The sequence below is a fragment of the Protopterus annectens genome, chromosome 3.part0, assembly GCF_019279795.1.
Source record: "Protopterus annectens isolate FY-2018-M chromosome 3.part0, PAN1.0, whole genome shotgun sequence".
In the NCBI taxonomy this organism is placed as follows: domain Eukaryota; kingdom Metazoa; phylum Chordata; order Ceratodontiformes; family Protopteridae; genus Protopterus; species Protopterus annectens.
In genome coordinates this window covers 44303027-44321118 of record NC_056731.1, presented here as the reverse complement: position 1 = coordinate 44321118, position 18092 = coordinate 44303027, and the positions used below count along the sequence as shown (strand labels likewise).

General features: G+C 38.3%; 1 protein-coding gene across 2 annotated transcripts in view; it reads right to left on the bottom strand.

The window, feature by feature from the left end:
- Window positions 1-18092, bottom strand: part of DNAJC1 (DnaJ heat shock protein family (Hsp40) member C1) — a 2872711-nt gene that overhangs the window by 357451 nt on the left and 2497168 nt on the right. For both annotated transcript variants that reach the window (XM_044064570.1, XM_044064571.1), the window contains 2 exons: window positions 9445-9493; window positions 8535-9004 (listed from right to left, as the gene is read on the bottom strand). In XM_044064570.1, the coding sequence (XP_043920505.1) occupies window positions 8535-9004; window positions 9445-9493 (519 nt within the window). The remainder of the gene's footprint in view (window positions 1-8534; window positions 9005-9444; window positions 9494-18092) is intronic.

The window sequence follows — 18092 nt, the reverse complement described above, 5'->3', positions numbered from 1 at the left end:
TTAGTTTTTTTATATATACTATACAAGCTACATTTATTTCTTTGTATTGAATTATTAACTTATAAAGTTTTTTCTATGTCTTGGAATATTTTTTAACATATATATATATGTATATAATACACTTTTAAAGTATTTTAAATTATATATTTTTGTTTGTCCTTTTGTAAAAAACTTGATTGGTCTCAATTTACTTAATTATTCATCAATTATGTGTGTATATATACTCAGGGATCCCTCCCTGTTTTTTGTCTGATGAAGTTGCATTGTGTAACGAAAACGAGCTATATCAAAAAGGATTTTGCGTTAATAAACTCATGAGTTTTATTTGTGGTGCCTTGTGCATTTCTACTATTTCTACTACTGCCTGTGGATATTTATTGGCGTTTCCATCATCCCTCACTGGCTTTGTTTTGCTCGGTCTATAATGTCCAACACCCATTTGTCCTGGGTGACTAAAAGCCAATTTTGCCTGAAAAGCGCCAACTTTCCTCCCAGAGGCGCTGCCAGACAGGAAGGATCTGGTAGCTGAACATGCAGGTCATTGGGTCTGTTTACGAAAGGACTGGCCCCTGCCCTAACCTGTAGATTGTGCAGGGGAACTCCACGTTCTAGGCCTGAAAGAACCCTGAGCTCTGCCCCTACTACGTCTAGATCTGCCCCTAGACTGTAAATCAGAAGAAGGGTAAGCCCATCCCTTAGTAAGCCAATTTCTGCTAAACTTAGGGGGCTGCACCTGCAAAAAATCCTTAACAGTCTGCATAGACTTAGCTTTGTCTTCCATTTTCTTCAAGACTTGACTCCACAGGAGAACCAAACAAAACTTCAGACTGAAGAGGAGCATCCAAAATTCGAGCTTTAACATGCTCTGACAAGTTCTGATCCTTGAGCCAGGCGTGCCTTCGAATAACTGATCCAGTGGCAGCCACTCTGGAAGAAGCCTGTAAAGCATCGAAACCACACTGCAAAGAATGCTTACCCACCTGATCAGAGGCATGAACCAAATACTGTAATTCCTTACATTCTATGCCCTCTGCCAAAGCATCTACCTTAGATTTTAACTGAGTAAGGAGAAAATTCTGGTATTTCAACATATGAAACTGGCAATTCAAAGCCCTCATTGCTAGAGTGGAAGAGGTATACACTTTTTTTACCCCACCTATCTAAAGCTCTAGAATCTTTATCCATAGGAACTGGATTCTTTACAACAGAAGCCCTGACACCCTTAGGTCCCTGGCTAATAGTTTCTGGGTCAGCCCTTGGGCTCTTATACAGATATTTATGAGCCTCTGGCACTCTGTAATACCTATCTGGTTTAACCGGTGCAGGAGGCAAAGAGTCTGGATTAAGGGAAGCCTCAGAGAAAACATCCTGAACAACATCCAAAACAGGAGGTATAGCCAAGGGCCTATGTTGTGGTAAAAACAAAAATTCCCTAAGCCTCTTTCGGGAATCTGAGAAATCCTGACCTTCCCATTTAAAATGCTCCCTCATAGAATGCAGGGTTTCTGAAAAAGAAAAATCCTCTGGAGGAGAAGCAGAAGGACTAGAATCCTCTGCCTCTGAATCAGAATAAGGAGGAAAATCCTGAATGTCTTCAGTCAAGACTCTGAGTAATCTGAAGAATGTTCAAAACCTTCCACCTCTGGCTCCACCCTAGGCCTCTTATCTGGAGGGGCATAGAACCTCTGATTAAGGAAATCAAATCTTCTGCCATTTTTAGCATGTGTTTTTAGGTACAGAACCTGCAGAACTAGGACTGACACCAGAGGAAGACAAACCAGGCCTGACCTTGGAAGGTACCTTAGAGACAGAAGGGAAGGCCTAACCACCTTATGCAAAGAAGGGAGTACAGCAACCTGAGAGGCCCCTCAGCCTGACCCGACTCCTGAGAGGCCACATCTTGCAAAATTAACGGCTCCCCTGAGACTCAGCTGAAACCTCGGCTGGATCCACAGATTCCACCGTAGTTTCTAAAGAACCGGTGTCCGGAACGGTCGACTCATCCTGCTTGGACTTTAACAATTTTTCCTTGCGCTTCTTAGCGTTAGCGGGCGTCGGAGGATCCGACGGCATATTGTAATTACACCGCTTACCGAAGACAAGCCTAGCGCAATCTAACCTACGTTTAATGGTGCGCTTATTAAATCTAGCACAAAGCGACACCGACTACGTCGTGCTCAGGCCCCAAACAAGGAATACAGAGAGAGTGGTAATCCCTATGAGGTATCTGTTTCCCACAAGAAATACAATTATTCACTTTTTCTGACATCTGGATTTAACTGAGGCAAGAAAAGACAAAAATATTCCCCAATGGGGTACTTAGCCCAACTTGGTTTTCGGTCTGAAACTCAAAATACGAAAATTTCAGAACGCCGAACGGCACTTGCAAACGCTGCTTCTGCTTCGGACCATGCGGCAAGAAAGACTGAGGATATGACGTCGGTCATGCGCTTTAATACCACGGCATACTGACGTCAGATCTGAGCGACCGTGACCGACGCCAGCCTAACACTTTGGTATTCGGGCCGACCGAGGACAGCGGACTACCCACAGGTTATGACTGCAGCAATGTGAGATGAAGAACATCTAAGACCCACCACCCTGGCTGCCAACCTCCTCCCAGCAGACTATCTGCAAAAGGATGCTGACACCATAACATACCTCATCTCCATCTTGATCAACAGAGCTACATCTGAAGCTACTGTACCCACTATATGGAAAATCTCCCATGTCATACCTCTCCATAAAGGAGGCAGTTCCACTGAGCTGTCAAACTTCCCATAGCTATTCTGTCACTTCTAGCTAAAATTATGGAGAAGTGTGTACACATACAGCTCATGCACTACATCACACAGAACAAGCTGTTGTCCAACTTTCAGCATGGCTTTAAGCCACACCACAGTACTACTTCTGCCTCCTCTCTCTCTCTCTCCAACGTCATTAACCACAACTGCAATAATAACAAACTATCATCAGAACTCTTTCTAGATCTATCCAAGGCTTTTGTCATGGTTGACCACAAAATGCTTATAAATACCTTGAAGGCCTTCTCCTTAAACAACCATGCACTCCAATAGTTTCAATCCTACCTGCAGGGCAGGTAACAGGCAGTCCCTATGGCAGGACAAGCTATCCGCTCACCTACCCATCACATTAGGAGTCCCCCAGGGCTCAATACTAGGACCCCTTCTTTTCTCCATCTTTATCAACAACCTTCATTCAGTCATCCCAGATGCTACTTGCATTCAATATGCGGATGACTCCACCTTGATTTGTTCTGACACCTCACCAGCTACTTTACTTACATTAACCCAAAATACATTCAATACAGTGTAAAAATGGCTCTCCAATCAACATCTAATCCTAAACCCCAACAAAACTCCTCTTCTCCCTCACACACAGGATCCCCCTACCATCCTGCAGCATAACCACTAACAATGGCACTACTACTGGGTGTCATAGTTGATAATCAGAAGTTTGATGTGCATATCAATCAAACTATCAAAACCATTAATAAAAAACTTGGCACTCTTTACAGAATCAAACCTTTCCTTACCCCACTTGCTAGAACTGCAATTGCCTGTTCCCATCTACTATCAACTCATCTCTATTCTCCACCTTAAAGCAGATCTTAATAAACTATCATCCTTCTATAACCACATTGCCAGATTTGCTACTGGCACAGCCTACCGGACAACACACCACTGTCACAATCTAAATCGCCTGGGATGGCTTGCACTGCCTAGCCTACTGCAGTTCAGCCAGCTAATAGTGGCACATAAAGTCATTTACCAACCAGAAAATGCACCTGCACTACAAAATATTATCAGCCCCTACACCAGCACCTGGCCACTGCGATCATCCACTAGACTCCTAGTTCAAACATACACATCCAAATACTCAGCTGGGGACTCTGTTTGCCAACTTTGTTGGAAAAACATGGAACAGACTCCCAACTGACTTGACCCTAGAACCCTCACTAACTTGATTCAAAAACAAACTCAAATACTTCAAAACTCTTTGGTTATGTCCTTGCACTAACCCGGACTAGTGACCTCTCTATTACTTAGGTGCCTTACCTTCAACTACATCTAACTTTTTTCTACCACACCATTTCAGGAAGTATCAACTGTATAACTGCTACTCAATGTGTCTTAAACCGGAATGTAATGTTATGTACATATAACTTTGAAAATAATGTTATGTTATGTTTTGTAAAGTGTTTTATAATAAGTTAGTACTATATGTGCTAAATGCTGGTACTGCTTATGACTGTAATCTGCTTGAAACTAGCATTTACTAAATGTTCAATGTGTATTATTATCTTGGAACTTTTCTCCCCGGGCCTCCACTGAAAATAGGCATATATCCAGTCTGACTATCCCGGTCAAGAAAAGTAAAATAAATAAATAAATATTTAAAAATTGCCCCTATTTTTGGGACTCTGTCCCACTTTTATTTATGGCTTTGTCCAGATTTCTTCCTCTAAGAGGTTGAGAGGTATGGTTATCATAATGCTTCAAGATGAGTTAATTTAACATCTGCACTTGAGGAAGTATATGCTGGCAATGTCTTTTTTGTTTTTGATTTTCCTTTGCTTTGTACAAGTTGCACTATCATAGCTCTAGAATTTCTTAAAAATGACTTGCCCCAGAAAAGTATAAACTGGGAAAAATCCCACAACATGTATTACCTAGTCCTGATTTTTATTTTATCATCTGGTCTTCAGTCAGGTTACTCATGACCCCGATGAAATGGCATTTCATTAAATGTGACAGATGCCTTTCAGACTGGAGTACCACTTGTTGAATGGAATGTGTTGTAGGTAATGAATGGAGGTGACTGACAGGTGGTGGAAAGTACTCAAGTTTTTGTTGGTGGTGGTGGTAGACATGCCTAATCCAAAAACAGATGTGCTATGGCTTAACTACTGACACAGGAGTATGGTGCAATGGAATGAGTGTTATATGTCCGCTGTGTACACTGGGCAAGGAGAAAAAAATGGATGCCCTTCATACCTCTTCTACTAATCAAGTCAGAAAAATATGGTGGGGTTGTGAGAAGAATCTGATTTTAGAAGTGGATCTATTCTCTACATACAGGATTTCTGAAATGAAAAGGAAATACAGGGTAGCCAAAGAACATGTCAGAAGCATACTGTCAGATAACAGATATTACAGTTCTCCTGTTGGGAAATCTACATGCAGTCTAGTCTAATCTAATGGTGACTAAAAGGGGATGGAACCTAGTCCACAAAGTCTGTAATAACCCTGTCTAATAGCTGTATGAGTTGGTCAACTCTTTTTCAATTCACTGTTTAGACTTTTTTCAGTACCCAGCAGCAGACACATTCCCAGTCTTCTACCCCAGTACATGAAACACCAGCAAATATGCAAATTATTGCACATTTGAGTGTACATACTGGGGTATAAAGAGAAGGCATGATTTTAAACTCGGGTATTTAGTTGCACACAGATGCCAACATTAATATAATTAAATGCTATTATTTATCATTAAATGCATTTGTAGGAAACCAGCCACTTTGTCACACATTCCTGATGTGTTTCTGCAACGCATCTGCCACCTTTACAGTACTGAAGTTTCATGTTTTTATACTAATAACAATTATGTGCAGTTAAAGTGATAGAAGTTGACAGGAGAGAACTCTGAAACCTTAAAATAAATGACAGCTGATGCACAGTCTGAAAGGCTGGTATTTGTTTAGCACAAGCTGCCTTTCTAACAGCAGAAAAAAGACCATAAAGATTTCTAAAATTTAGAATATGTGAAATTTGCTATAATTATGTAGCTAATAACTGGCAATAAGGAACTGGGAAGTGAAGTGTGTCTGTAGAAGCAGGGTAGCTGGATAAAGACTTAGCTAACAGGAAGAGAATATCTACAAACAGAAGAAAACATGGATGAGTATTAATATAGCAATAACCCACGCCTGGGTGTGGGTAATGCTGGATTTACCCATAGTTTGTGTGGTTTGGTCACGAGGGCGAAGCCTGAGTGGCCAAACAAAGCCAACCGTGGGTAAATCCAGCATTACCCACACCCAGGCGTGGGTTATTAATACTATACAATGACATTATTTAAGAAAAAAATAATTACTTTTCTTAAATAATGGCATTGTATAATGCCTTCTTGCTGCCCTTCCACAGTTGTCTGGTATTCTGCGGCAGTTCTGATGTACTGCGCATGCATATGCCTATGCAGTACATCAGAGCTGTGGGCAAAAGCAACGGAGAAAGCAAGATCTCCGTTGCTGTTTGCAAACTGTCTCGCTATGTTAAATGGGTTTAACATAGCGAGACAGCTTTAAAAAAGCAACAGAATCTCTGTTGCTTTTTTTAAAGCTGTCTCGCTATGTTAAACCCATTTAACATAGAGAGACATTTTGAAAAAAAGCAGCGGAGAAAGCAAAATCTCCCTTGCTTTTTACAAACTGTCTCGCTATGTTAAAGGAGTTTAACATAGCGAGACAGCTTTAAAAAAAAGCATTTTTTAAAGCTGTCTCGCTGTGTTAAACTCGTTTAACATAGCGAGACAGTGTGAAGCAATGGAGATCTTGCGTTCTCCATTGCTGTTAAAAAAAAGAGTTATAGTAATGGAAAAAGTCCGGGTGACCAGACCTTTTTCCATTACTATAACTCTGATTTACAACGTGCATGCTGACCAATCAGCGTGCACGTTTTTGAATATTAATCGGGAGTCGTAGTATAATCTACATTAAAAGCTACATCCTACTTAGGATGGACACAGGAATAATGCTAGAACTTGGACACTTTTATCATTACATGTACTGGTAGATATTTCCTGGGACAAATGTAAAGGAAAGCAATGTTGGACAACACTGAGGTTCAAGTGACTAGCACAACAATATGAAGAGGTAGTTAAAAGTTTTTTCTTCTTCTTATGGTCATTGTAATTCAATTTCAAGCACCATTCAATACCAATATCAGATAATGGCCGTCTCTAAGGTCATTTAGATTTGACCAGCATGTTGTCAAACACTAACTGCCACAATCTTTCTGATCAAGTATTAAATTACCACTCCCCCCTCCTCAAGATATTCTAATCAATAGAAAGGGCATAAACAAGGTATGGTGTGAGGATGACTCATACAAATATTAGTCACCTGTACTATATTACGCCAGGTGCACGCATACACAAACACACCACACCAGCTACTAAACATGCATGAACTGTTAATGAACACTGTTACCAATGTTTTGTAAGACTCTAAAATGAATAAGCATACCAGCCCCAACTCCCTCATGCGAACAATTATGTGCATCTGTATATGCAAATGATTTTGTGTGTTAATGCATAGTATTTAAATAATGTAAAAACATAGTTTTCATCAGTCACTTCCTGTTAGCACTGAAATTATCCAACAAATTAAAGAAATCAAACAGTACACCTAAAGTACAGGAAGAAATGCATGACTGGGTTTGAATCTCACATTAATCTTAAGTGCAATGTATTGTCACAAGCAAATTAATCAATTTTCATGCTCTCCCAACAGTGACCTGAAAATGTGCTTTGATTTATTGTGTTTATGCAAGTAACACAATGCAAAAACAATTATTTATTTCAGTTTTCAAGTCATAGTGATACAACATTCATGGTTCTTCTAATAATCAAATAATTTACTAAATTACTTCTTTTACTTTGGGGTACCAGAATAGCTGCAATCCATTCCAAGAATGTACTGCTACACAGTTATTCCCTTCCTTTATCATTTCCCCCACCAGGTCAGGCTTGACCTTTTTCAGCTAGAGTCACTGACCAGACCTTAGTTATGAAGCCAGTGGAGCTGAAACATTGATGGCAATTACCCTATCTGATACTGGTCAAGGAAGCAGCTTCACAAAGGACAGCTTCCAACTTTGCTTCCACTTAGACAAAGGTACAGCATGTAATCCTGCATGTCTTCACACCTTCTATGTCCAGTGAAGTATTTGGCCTCCAAAGCAGGACTCCTATACATTAAGCAGCACCCCACAACTCTGCCTCTGTAAGAAGCAGCTGATATCTAATGCATTTATTCTGTTTTTTTGCTCTGGCTAAGGATGTGGTAGCCTTAATACCTTCCCAGACTAGAGCTGCAAGCAAAGCTCCCAACTACTGCACCATCATTCTAGCTTGCTGAACAGTTATATCTGCTTTTTACCATAATTTAAAAAATGACATGGAAAATAGAAAACACAGTTAAAAAATAACTGCATAACATTCTGCAAATAAAAGAAAGTTAAAACCAATGCTTTATCTTAAAAAGCATTTCATCAAAACAGCGATCTTCATTTTTTTATTTGGCGGGGGGTAAGTTCAATCTCTCTGGCAGTCACAAGGTCAAAGCTTATTCACTTATTATTTTTTAACTAAAGACTAAAAGGCTTGTCATCCAAAACACTGACTTTAACCCTCTCTGTCTCTTTATTCTTGTATCACATTACATTCAAACGGTAGACATTTAGGGTCACTTTGTGGCAACCCTTCATGAGGACATTAAATGTGTTCCATACCTTAGTTTTCCCAGGGACATATTTTGCTATCTTGTCCCAGCGCTCAGGTGTCCCTTTAGGATACTGTTGTAAAGCTACTTCAAGAAGCTTCTGCTGGCTCTGAGTCCACAGTTGTTCTTCAGAAGGTCGACCCTTTTCCTTTTTTCTTTTCTCATCATCAATGTCATCGTCTTGCTCTGTATTATCAAAGTCCTTCTGACGCTTTCCTCTCTGCTTTTCCTCTGCTTCATCTCTGATCATTAGAGTTCTCTCAGGTGTTTTGTCTGTTTTCCGTTTGCGATGTCTGGTTTCTGTCTCTGTGATCTCAGTTGGACTTACTGCAATATCCCCATCTTCGGACTCCTCAAGATGCTTAGTGTCATCCTCCTCTTCCTCTCGTTTAGTGATAATGTGGTCAGGCAATGCCATGGTGTCTTTAAACCCTTTAAAAGCATGAGCTGCAGACCTGAGTTCAGAGAACCTAACAGTTCCTATTGATAACATAAAAAGATTGTTATAGTCCACCACAGAACATGCTCATTAGGTCTCAAGTTCAGTCTACAAAATACATACTTCCTACTGTTCAAGATGTAGATACAAGAAAACATAACTGTAAACCATTCAGTTTCACTGTAGATCATTAGGTTAAAATATCCATTTATAAATATATATTAGGGCTTAACAATTCATCCTTCATTAACTCTGTTTTTATATGAATGTCACTAAATGTTGCAATGGCATTTTTGATTGGGTTAGCAATACTGCCATGTTAGAATACATTCTTTCTTTAAATTGTGGATCAGGCAAAATTGACAATTTATAAGCTTAAAAGATAATGAGTACTTCTTTCTTTCTTTCAGAGTTACATCTTTCTCGGCAATAATAAGCTACAAATGCAGGCAGAAGCTCTGATATTCTGTTACAAACATACCTGGACTGGTTGAAACAGAGTCTTTCAATTGCTTGGCTTTTGCAGTCACCTGTTGGAACAAATTACATTTTCAGACACTTGGCTTTCACTGCTATTTTTCGATTTATATTATATTTTGAATCACAATTAAAACTCAGATTTTAAGATTACACAGAAACAAGAAATCTGAAAAATACTGTCAGGAGCGCTCACAATATTAATAAAATTTTGACAGTGACATCTGAAGTGGATCATCCATATGATAGCCATATTTTGCAGTTGCTACAAAAATTCTGGTATCCACTTCTGCAGAAGTCATATCCCCATGACCCATGCCAGCATCTTTTATGCTTAGGTTTAGGGTGTGCTCTTCAACACCGTTCCTACTTTTGGACCCCAGTAAAAATAAGGTTGATATCCCCCTGAAAATAAAACTTCAGTAAGAAAGTTTCCTGTGTTGCAAAACCTTGCAGGCTGATTTACCTTATTATTTCATTCTAACTTATACTGAGGTATACAATCCAATAAAGGCACAAACTTTTGAAGAAGGATGAAAGGCAGTAGGTAAACGAACAGACGTACTTCATAAATTCGCCAATGGAAATGACTTCAGAAGCAATTTATAATCCTAAATCTGGAAACAGTGAAGGTAAACCAGCAGAATGAAAAGCCCAAAATAGAATGCTCTGTGGGATGCAAACTTTCTGAAATTCTAATTTTTAGAAGGCAAATTGAGGCTGTATAGTTAGTTTGTCCAAGGTGTTTAGAGATCAAGTGAAATTAACACAGACATCTACTGTAGACACACTACCAAAATATTCGATAGATATGACCCCTGTGGTTTAAGGCCCTTTAACTGCATTAGTAAAAAATCATCTGATCTCTTGCTGGTAGAAAATAATACAATCAGCCAACCAGTCAGTAAGTGTCTACCTGACAACTTGCCATGCTTCTCAACCTGAAACAAAGGAGATTAACAGGTCGCACATTTGGTACAGACTCTTCACCTAACAAAGACGTAAATCAAGCTGCTAATCAATATACAGGGGTATGAAGAAAGTAGCTGCATCTATTTTGAGTCTGTAATAAAAAAAGGACAAAGACAGGTAGATAGATGGTCTTCTTTAATGAAACCTGGAGATCATTCTCTTAGGATAACTGAAGCAATGGAGCACCACATGTGTCTGTTTACATTGAACAGCCTGGTGTTCCAAGATTCTTCTTATCAATACAATGACTACCTAAAAAAAAATAAAAAAAACAGAATCTTCCAAGATGTAAATTTGTAAACAACAAAAGATGCTAAGCTTAAAAAGTTGAAGCAAAGATTGAGCTAGACTATTAAGTACCATTCTCGTATAGATAGCCCCGTAACACTTACTTGTTGGTCAGTCTAAGATCAAAAGATCCTTCTACTCTTAGAGGTACAACATGTCTTAAAAGTCTGACAGATTGAAAGCATATATATTAACTGAAGAGTAACTCAGATGCAAGTCAAACAGGTGTCTGAAATGAGCTACATAACACTGGATCCAGAAAGATGCTGGAAAAATCCAGCACCTTCCACTCAGAATGACAAGCACTTCCACATCTCAAGTTCACAGATTCCACAGCTTTCAAACCATTATGAAAATATGTGGCACTCTTTCATCGATATCCATAAGAAAATGTGCTAACAAAAGCACAATCTTAGGTCAAAGTCAATCATCCCAGTAAATAACATAAGGAAGACAGATAGGAATCAAACTGTGCTGTACTTTATCAAAGTTAGTAAGCTACAACTAAGTAATCTAAGGCTAAGCCAGAGGTACTTCTACTATAGCAGATGGAGAAGAAGAAACTAAGTGTGGAAAGGCATAGGTGAAAAAAACCTTTTGTAACAGAGAAAAAGTTGCCATCATCCATGCCCCCATCCTCTCTCATTAAAGGTCAACAACGGCAGACTATTTTCACAATTTATAAAGTTGTTACGGTCCCAAGATGATGAACAGAATTCCTGTATAATCTGGGAAAGTTCCGAAATTCAGTTTATGTTTTACTGAGTTAGGCATCTAACAGGTTAATGTTTGATCTCATGGTCAACAGACACATTTGCTAGGCCTGAAGAAAAAAAAAAAAAAAAACAGTTTTAGCCTCAGTGACTGATGTGTAGTTCCATCTCTAAGGGTCTTCATAGATCCTGGACAATCAATAACTCCAAGTAAGATCTGTATCATTCCATACAGACATGCACTATTAAGACCCGTTTCAGACTTATATTCAGAAAGAGATAGTTATTGTTAAGTTCACTGGGTAAGTCTGCTAAGCATACCTCTCAACTGTATATTTTTGGTCTGTTCCTCATAAAAATTGTGTTTTTTTGATAAATCACTGGGATGATTTAAGGATTAAAGTCATTAAATAATGACATGCATTTGAGTTTCAGACATCATATCCTTCAGAAAATGCATTCTAACACAAATTCTGTTATTATAGCAACTTTCTAAGTTGATAAGAGCAAATTGTTAAAATGTGCCCCAGTTTTTGGGCCTTTGTCCCCCAATTCTGTTAGGCTTTGTCCAGATTTCTTGTGCTGAGAGGTTGAGAGGTATGCTGCTAAGCCTGTTTGTGCTGGCAAAGTAATGAAACTGGCAGCATTCCTAAGTGAACTTGGTAACTCTATAACTGGCAGCAGATGGACCCCTGCAGGACTTGCATACATATGGAACAAAAGGAACTGTGAAACTGCATGCCATCACCTGACTCAGCAGAAACAATCAGGTATATACCTAGACCTTGCAGTGCTAGGAAACCAACTACTCTAGGGCAATCAGTATCGGTACTCAACAAAGAAGAATGGCCTTACAGTAATGGGAGTACATGACAGCATCAAGGAAGTAGACTGTTTGAAATGGAAGAAGGGTTAATGTGCTCCAGATGATGACAACACTCAATGATGGAAGTATAGCCAGCATTTGTAAAAGATTCAAAGTAAGGGAGCTCTGTGAGGAGGCTGCAGGCAACCAGTTACCCAGGTACAGGAACACTAAAAAAAATCATGAACTGATGAGCCACTATCAGTACTGACAGTCATTTCATAAACATCTTTGATGAAGAGGAGAGCCCAAAAGAAAGTACCCTGCAATAAAGGTCAAGATTTCCCCAAGGGGAAATGCAAGAAAGTTTCACATCTCTATATGGCCTTGCTAAGTTAAACAAAAGTCCTTAATACCTACTAAATAAACGCGTTTATATCACGTTATCGAAAGATAAAAATAGCAAACGTTATTTCATCGAACCTAAAATATCTAAACCACATAATATCGAACATTCAGAACAGCGAATTTTTTCCCAAGGAAAAAATTTGCTATTCCGAAACACATACACACAACTCAAGCACACCTAAAAAACATCAATACACACACACACACTTATAATCCTACAACTAACCCTACACTAAACTATACGAACACTACTATCTATCCACTTACCTTAACCCAAACCCTAAGGTCCGTCACTATCGCACACTCACCTAAACCGCACCCTAATCCTAACTAACTTAACCTGCCCCTAAACCTAATTCACCTAACCCGTGCCCTAACCCTAACTCACCTAACCCATGCCCTAATTCTAACAACCACACAATTGCACACTTACCTGAACCCGACCCATAAATCTCCACCATAGCGCTGAAAATAGCAAAGCCACAGAACCGGCCAAATGAATTCTTTCCCTAGGAAAAAATTTGGTGTTCTGCAGCTTCGCTATTTTTAGCATTCGGTTAAAACGGGTCGATATTAGAACATTCGAAGTTTTAAAACATCGATGTTCTGATATAGACCCAAAAAACAACAATCATATATTGCAGCAGTAAGCTGATGCTTTATAAATTTACAATTTGTAATTAGACTTACTTTATATTAGAAGTGAAACTGGTCTAAACTTGTCAATTTTTATTGGCACTTGAACTAAGAAAATACATGAGCAATATCCCAAACTCTCATTTGCCATTACATATGGCTCAGCAGCTACCTTCAGCAGTAGAAGACAGTCTTGCTCCATCAGATCTAAAAACAACCACATTTCTTAATAAAAGATTGTGATGAAGAGGTATTCTAGGGAATTCCGAAAATGTGCGATATCCTGCTGTAAAATGTGCAGATTAAGATGATATGGAATCCAGTGTGAAGCCTTCACCTGTGACACTTAACATCTAGCCCATAGCTAGAAAACTATACCCAGATATCTAGCTGTTACAGGGTACTATCAGACATTGACATTCAGTCAGCTTTCACTGGACTGAAACCATTAATGAAATCTAACATTTCCATGTCCAACTCTAAATCTTCACTTGGAGATCCTTAAAGATAAGTAGAAAAATGACATCTCCTACAGAAACAGTCTAAGAAGAAATCCTACCAACTCCAGAAAGAACTGGCGTCAGTCCCTACACCTTGCCACGGGAGAACTGGGTTCAGTGTCTTTAACCACTACTACAAATATTCCTTCAAGCAATGACCAAGAGACAGTGGTAGCAGGAACTTAAGTGTGAGATTTACTCTAAAGAACAGGAACTGAGAAGCAACCTCCTTTCTTCACCTGTCATGCTTTAGGAGACCATCAGGTGTAGATGATCTCAGTAGTTGAACAGTTGGCCAGTAAGACAAGGAAGGCCACTACTAAAACAATAGATTCTGAGGCTCATTCAAGACTACTTGTTGTTAAAACTCTATTTCTGTTCTCTTATCTTCTGCCTGTTTGAATTGGGCTATATGTTCCTAGACTGGTGTCCCTCTTCAAGTGGCAATCTTTCTTCTGTCTCTCCCTAAGAATTCTAACTTTACCAGATGCTGAGTGACAAGGAAGGTCATGAGCTCTGACTGGTAGTGTCAGTGATTAGCATTACAGCTAGCAACTACAGCAACTAAAATTTCAAGCCAGCATCCAAGACAGGAACAAAGCCACTAATGATCCTGCTTTGCCACAAGCCTACCATAGAAGCATAAAGAAGGTCTGGCTGGGTTAAGTCTAATTTTATTTTTTTGGCATAAAATTTGCATTTCTGTTGGATAATTACTAGGAAAAGAACATAACTGTGACAGAAGCACACCTCTTAACCTAGACATACATGATGCCAGTGTAGGCCATGACTCTCTTAACGTATGTGCTTTTTTTTTACAATAGGTATATAGTACAGGTCATTTGTGGGCCTCTTTCAGGAAATCTTGCTATGCAAGACTGACTAGAGCATTATTTAATTCAGTGCAGCCGAATACAAACTAATTGCCAATTGCTTTAATTCTTTAATAATAATTAACATTTGTTAGTATAACATGGAACTCCTGTGATTCAATGTACCCAGTACCAAAGATACACTAGATGTATTTCATCCTTGTCTGAGCAAGGCTGGAACTGATTGTTCTATACAAATCTGTCACACAATGTTTAATGCAAAGTTTGATGTAATCCAAGTATCTAGACACCTTCAGTTGTCTGAAGGTTTTCTGGGACTTCTTGGCTACTTTATGTTATCTTATGGCCAACTAATCTATTTTTAGTTAATTAGAACTTTTTTGGATTGTTTTATTACATTTATATTTGTGTTAACTGTCACCTCTGGTGAACTCCCTATGGTGCAGTAGGAGAATAAGTAGCAGATGGAAAATGCCTCATTAACAGACAAGAACATGTATAACATACACTAGGTGACCAACTCTAAAGATGGCACATGTTCATCTTTTAAATCCAAAAGACTTTGCACTCATTATCGCCTCAAGTAATGGCAGTCTTTTTTCTTTTTTTAAGAAACAGAAACAGTGACTGGACTTGAAGTAACTTCCCAGGCAGTTAATTTGTGCTCCGTTTGTATTTCATATCAATACCTCTCAACTGCTACGAATTAGGCCTGTACAAAGATTTACTACCACTAACTATACAGGGTCTGTGATTCTTAATGAATGGAGGTTGAGTTGTATGCTGTCTAAAACAACAGACACATCTGCTTTAATGCCCTGCCATGATGGTTTAGCTTTCCCCTTGCTAAGAATGTATTTGATTAACACACTGCATATGGATCGAGTTTGCAGATACTTCCTACATACACCAATAATCAGTATAGCCGTTATATTTTTGTATTTTTCTACTCATACTTTTAATATAAAAATATTCAATAAAAATGTTGTTGAAAAAAAATAATTACAAACAGGAAATCACTTAGTACTATGAATGAGCTAAATATGGGCTCGCTTAGCCTCCATACTGAGAATCTGTTACTCTAATTCTGTAGTACATAATTCAAACAAATGCACGACAACTCCAAAATAGAGGCAATAAAATCTTTATTTTAATATCTGGTGAGCTGTACCTGAAATGCTTCTGTAAATTAACTCTGCTGTAAACGCAAGCTCCAAAATACATCCATTAAAAGAAGCCTCTGCAGTGTTTAATGATACAACCAAGACAATAAGTGGAAGGGTACCTCTTAAGGTAAGTTGTATCTGAACAAAGGAATCGGACAAGGGTGTCCTCTTTCCCCTTTGCGATTTGTTTTATATTTAGAGTCATTGGCAAAGAAAATAAGAGACTCAGAAATTCAACGATGTAATTGGTATGGTAGTCAACAAAAGTTAGCTTTACCTGCAGATGAAATTATTTTGTACTTGAAAATTTTAGCAAAGGACATCTCAGTACTGTGGAACGTTTTGATACAGTTTCATATCTTTCCAATATGTAAAATTAATGAAGATAAAACAAAGGCAACAGCTGATAATTTGAAGTATTTAGGAGTATGAATTGCTAAAGATTTGTGGGAAGAGACCAAATAAAATATAAATATAATATAAAAACTGAGACTGGAAGCTTGTTTGTGGATATGGATAGTGAAAAGAAGACATTTGTAGTTCTCTTAGTTTTACATACAGGTCAGATACATTTTTATCAACCAAAGGAGAAGCTGTGAAGAATAATTAATAAAGAGTTGAAAAAATTTATTTGGGCCAGGGAAGAGGACAAGATTTACACGAGATAAAGTGATTCTTCCAATACAACAAGGTGATTCAGGATTACCTGTTTTTAAGGTATATTTGAGACCTACAAAGTTAACTCTCATACACATACCACAAGCTGAAGGTTATAATTCAAAGTGGAAAAGGATGTTGATGAAGTTGGGGGGTGGGCTTAAGAGTTGGATTTTGGATGCAGCACCTTAAGGATAATAACCACCATACAGAATATTATATTCATAAAGTATTCTAAGAACAAAGCCAACATGAGAATGGAGAAAGGAGGTTTTGCCAGTAAGGATGACAGTAAGAAGGGGTACAGAACATAGGCAAGAGGGGGCTGGAGTTTACTAGAGAAACTGGCAAAGGAGCCAAAGTATTGAAAGCAAATAACTAGAGAGGGAAAGGTAAGACAGTGGGATAAGTCCAAGTAGTAGTTTGGACGGCAGGTTAGAGACTGCCTTCCCTACCATGGATTGATACAAGAGTTTAGGTAAAGAGAAAGGGATAAAGGAGTACTATGTAAAAGAGCTGCTCCTTTAGATTTTTTAGTCAAATCTAAAACATAAGCTGCTGTTATAAAGGGATAATATGTACAGCATATAAAATATTGCATATCAACTATAAGAATCCATCAAAGGAGGTTAGAAAAGATTGGGATGGAAGGCAGACTGGAAAAGAAATTTACAAGGAAAAACTGGAGGACTTATGTATGGCTTTCAAGTATGCAACAAAGTCCACAATGTTTAAGATTTTTGTTTGGGAGTATTTCCACAGCAATTTTTATACCCCACGCAGACTCTGATAGACAGAAAATATGGTTTGCTTTCTTTTCTATTAATCTATGTGTAACTATGTCTTAAGTGAGTATTTAGCAAAGGTGTTTAAAAAATACAGCCAAGACAGTTCTACCAAAGATGACAAAAATGCTGTGCACAGTTACACTGTAAAGAAGGGCTAGCAATGAAACTGTCCTTTTAGACAGTGATGCTGCACACTTAGCATTCTATTAGTGAAAAACTGCACAGACCTCTCTAAGTACTCCAGTTGTTATAACTACCTGTGCACTGCCCTGAACCTAGTAGTTGTGACACAACTTGTAACTCTAGAGGTGCTAAAAATGAAACTGATTAAGCTCGTCAGCAAGAGACCAACAGTTATTAATGTTATATAAACAATTTAGTGCAGTAACATTAGAAACTACTACTTGTGATGTGACTAGAACAATTAGCTCTCTGAAATGGGTACAGTATACATCATACAAGAATTTTCAATATAATACAATAATTGGGTATCAATGCTATACGTTTATCAAATGAAAATGTACATCTTAGTCAACCTATATTCTAACAATATTAGTCTCTCTGTAATCTTGTTATTTTTTAAACAAGAAACATCTTTTATGACATAGGCAATCTTATATTTATATAACTGAAAATAAACCGTACCTACAATTTCAGTTGCAAACATTATACTTTACAACTCTTGCTGACACAACCATAGCTGCAAACATTATACATCATTTATAATGTATCTAATCACTGTCAGTCAAACATTACATAGCTCATTTAAATCCTGCCTTCTTTTAAACCTCGTTCCTCCTCTGCATGCATAGATCCACAATGCCCATTTTTCTTAATTAATTTAATCCTACCCTTTTCTAAAGATCCCAATTCCAGTTGTCTTATC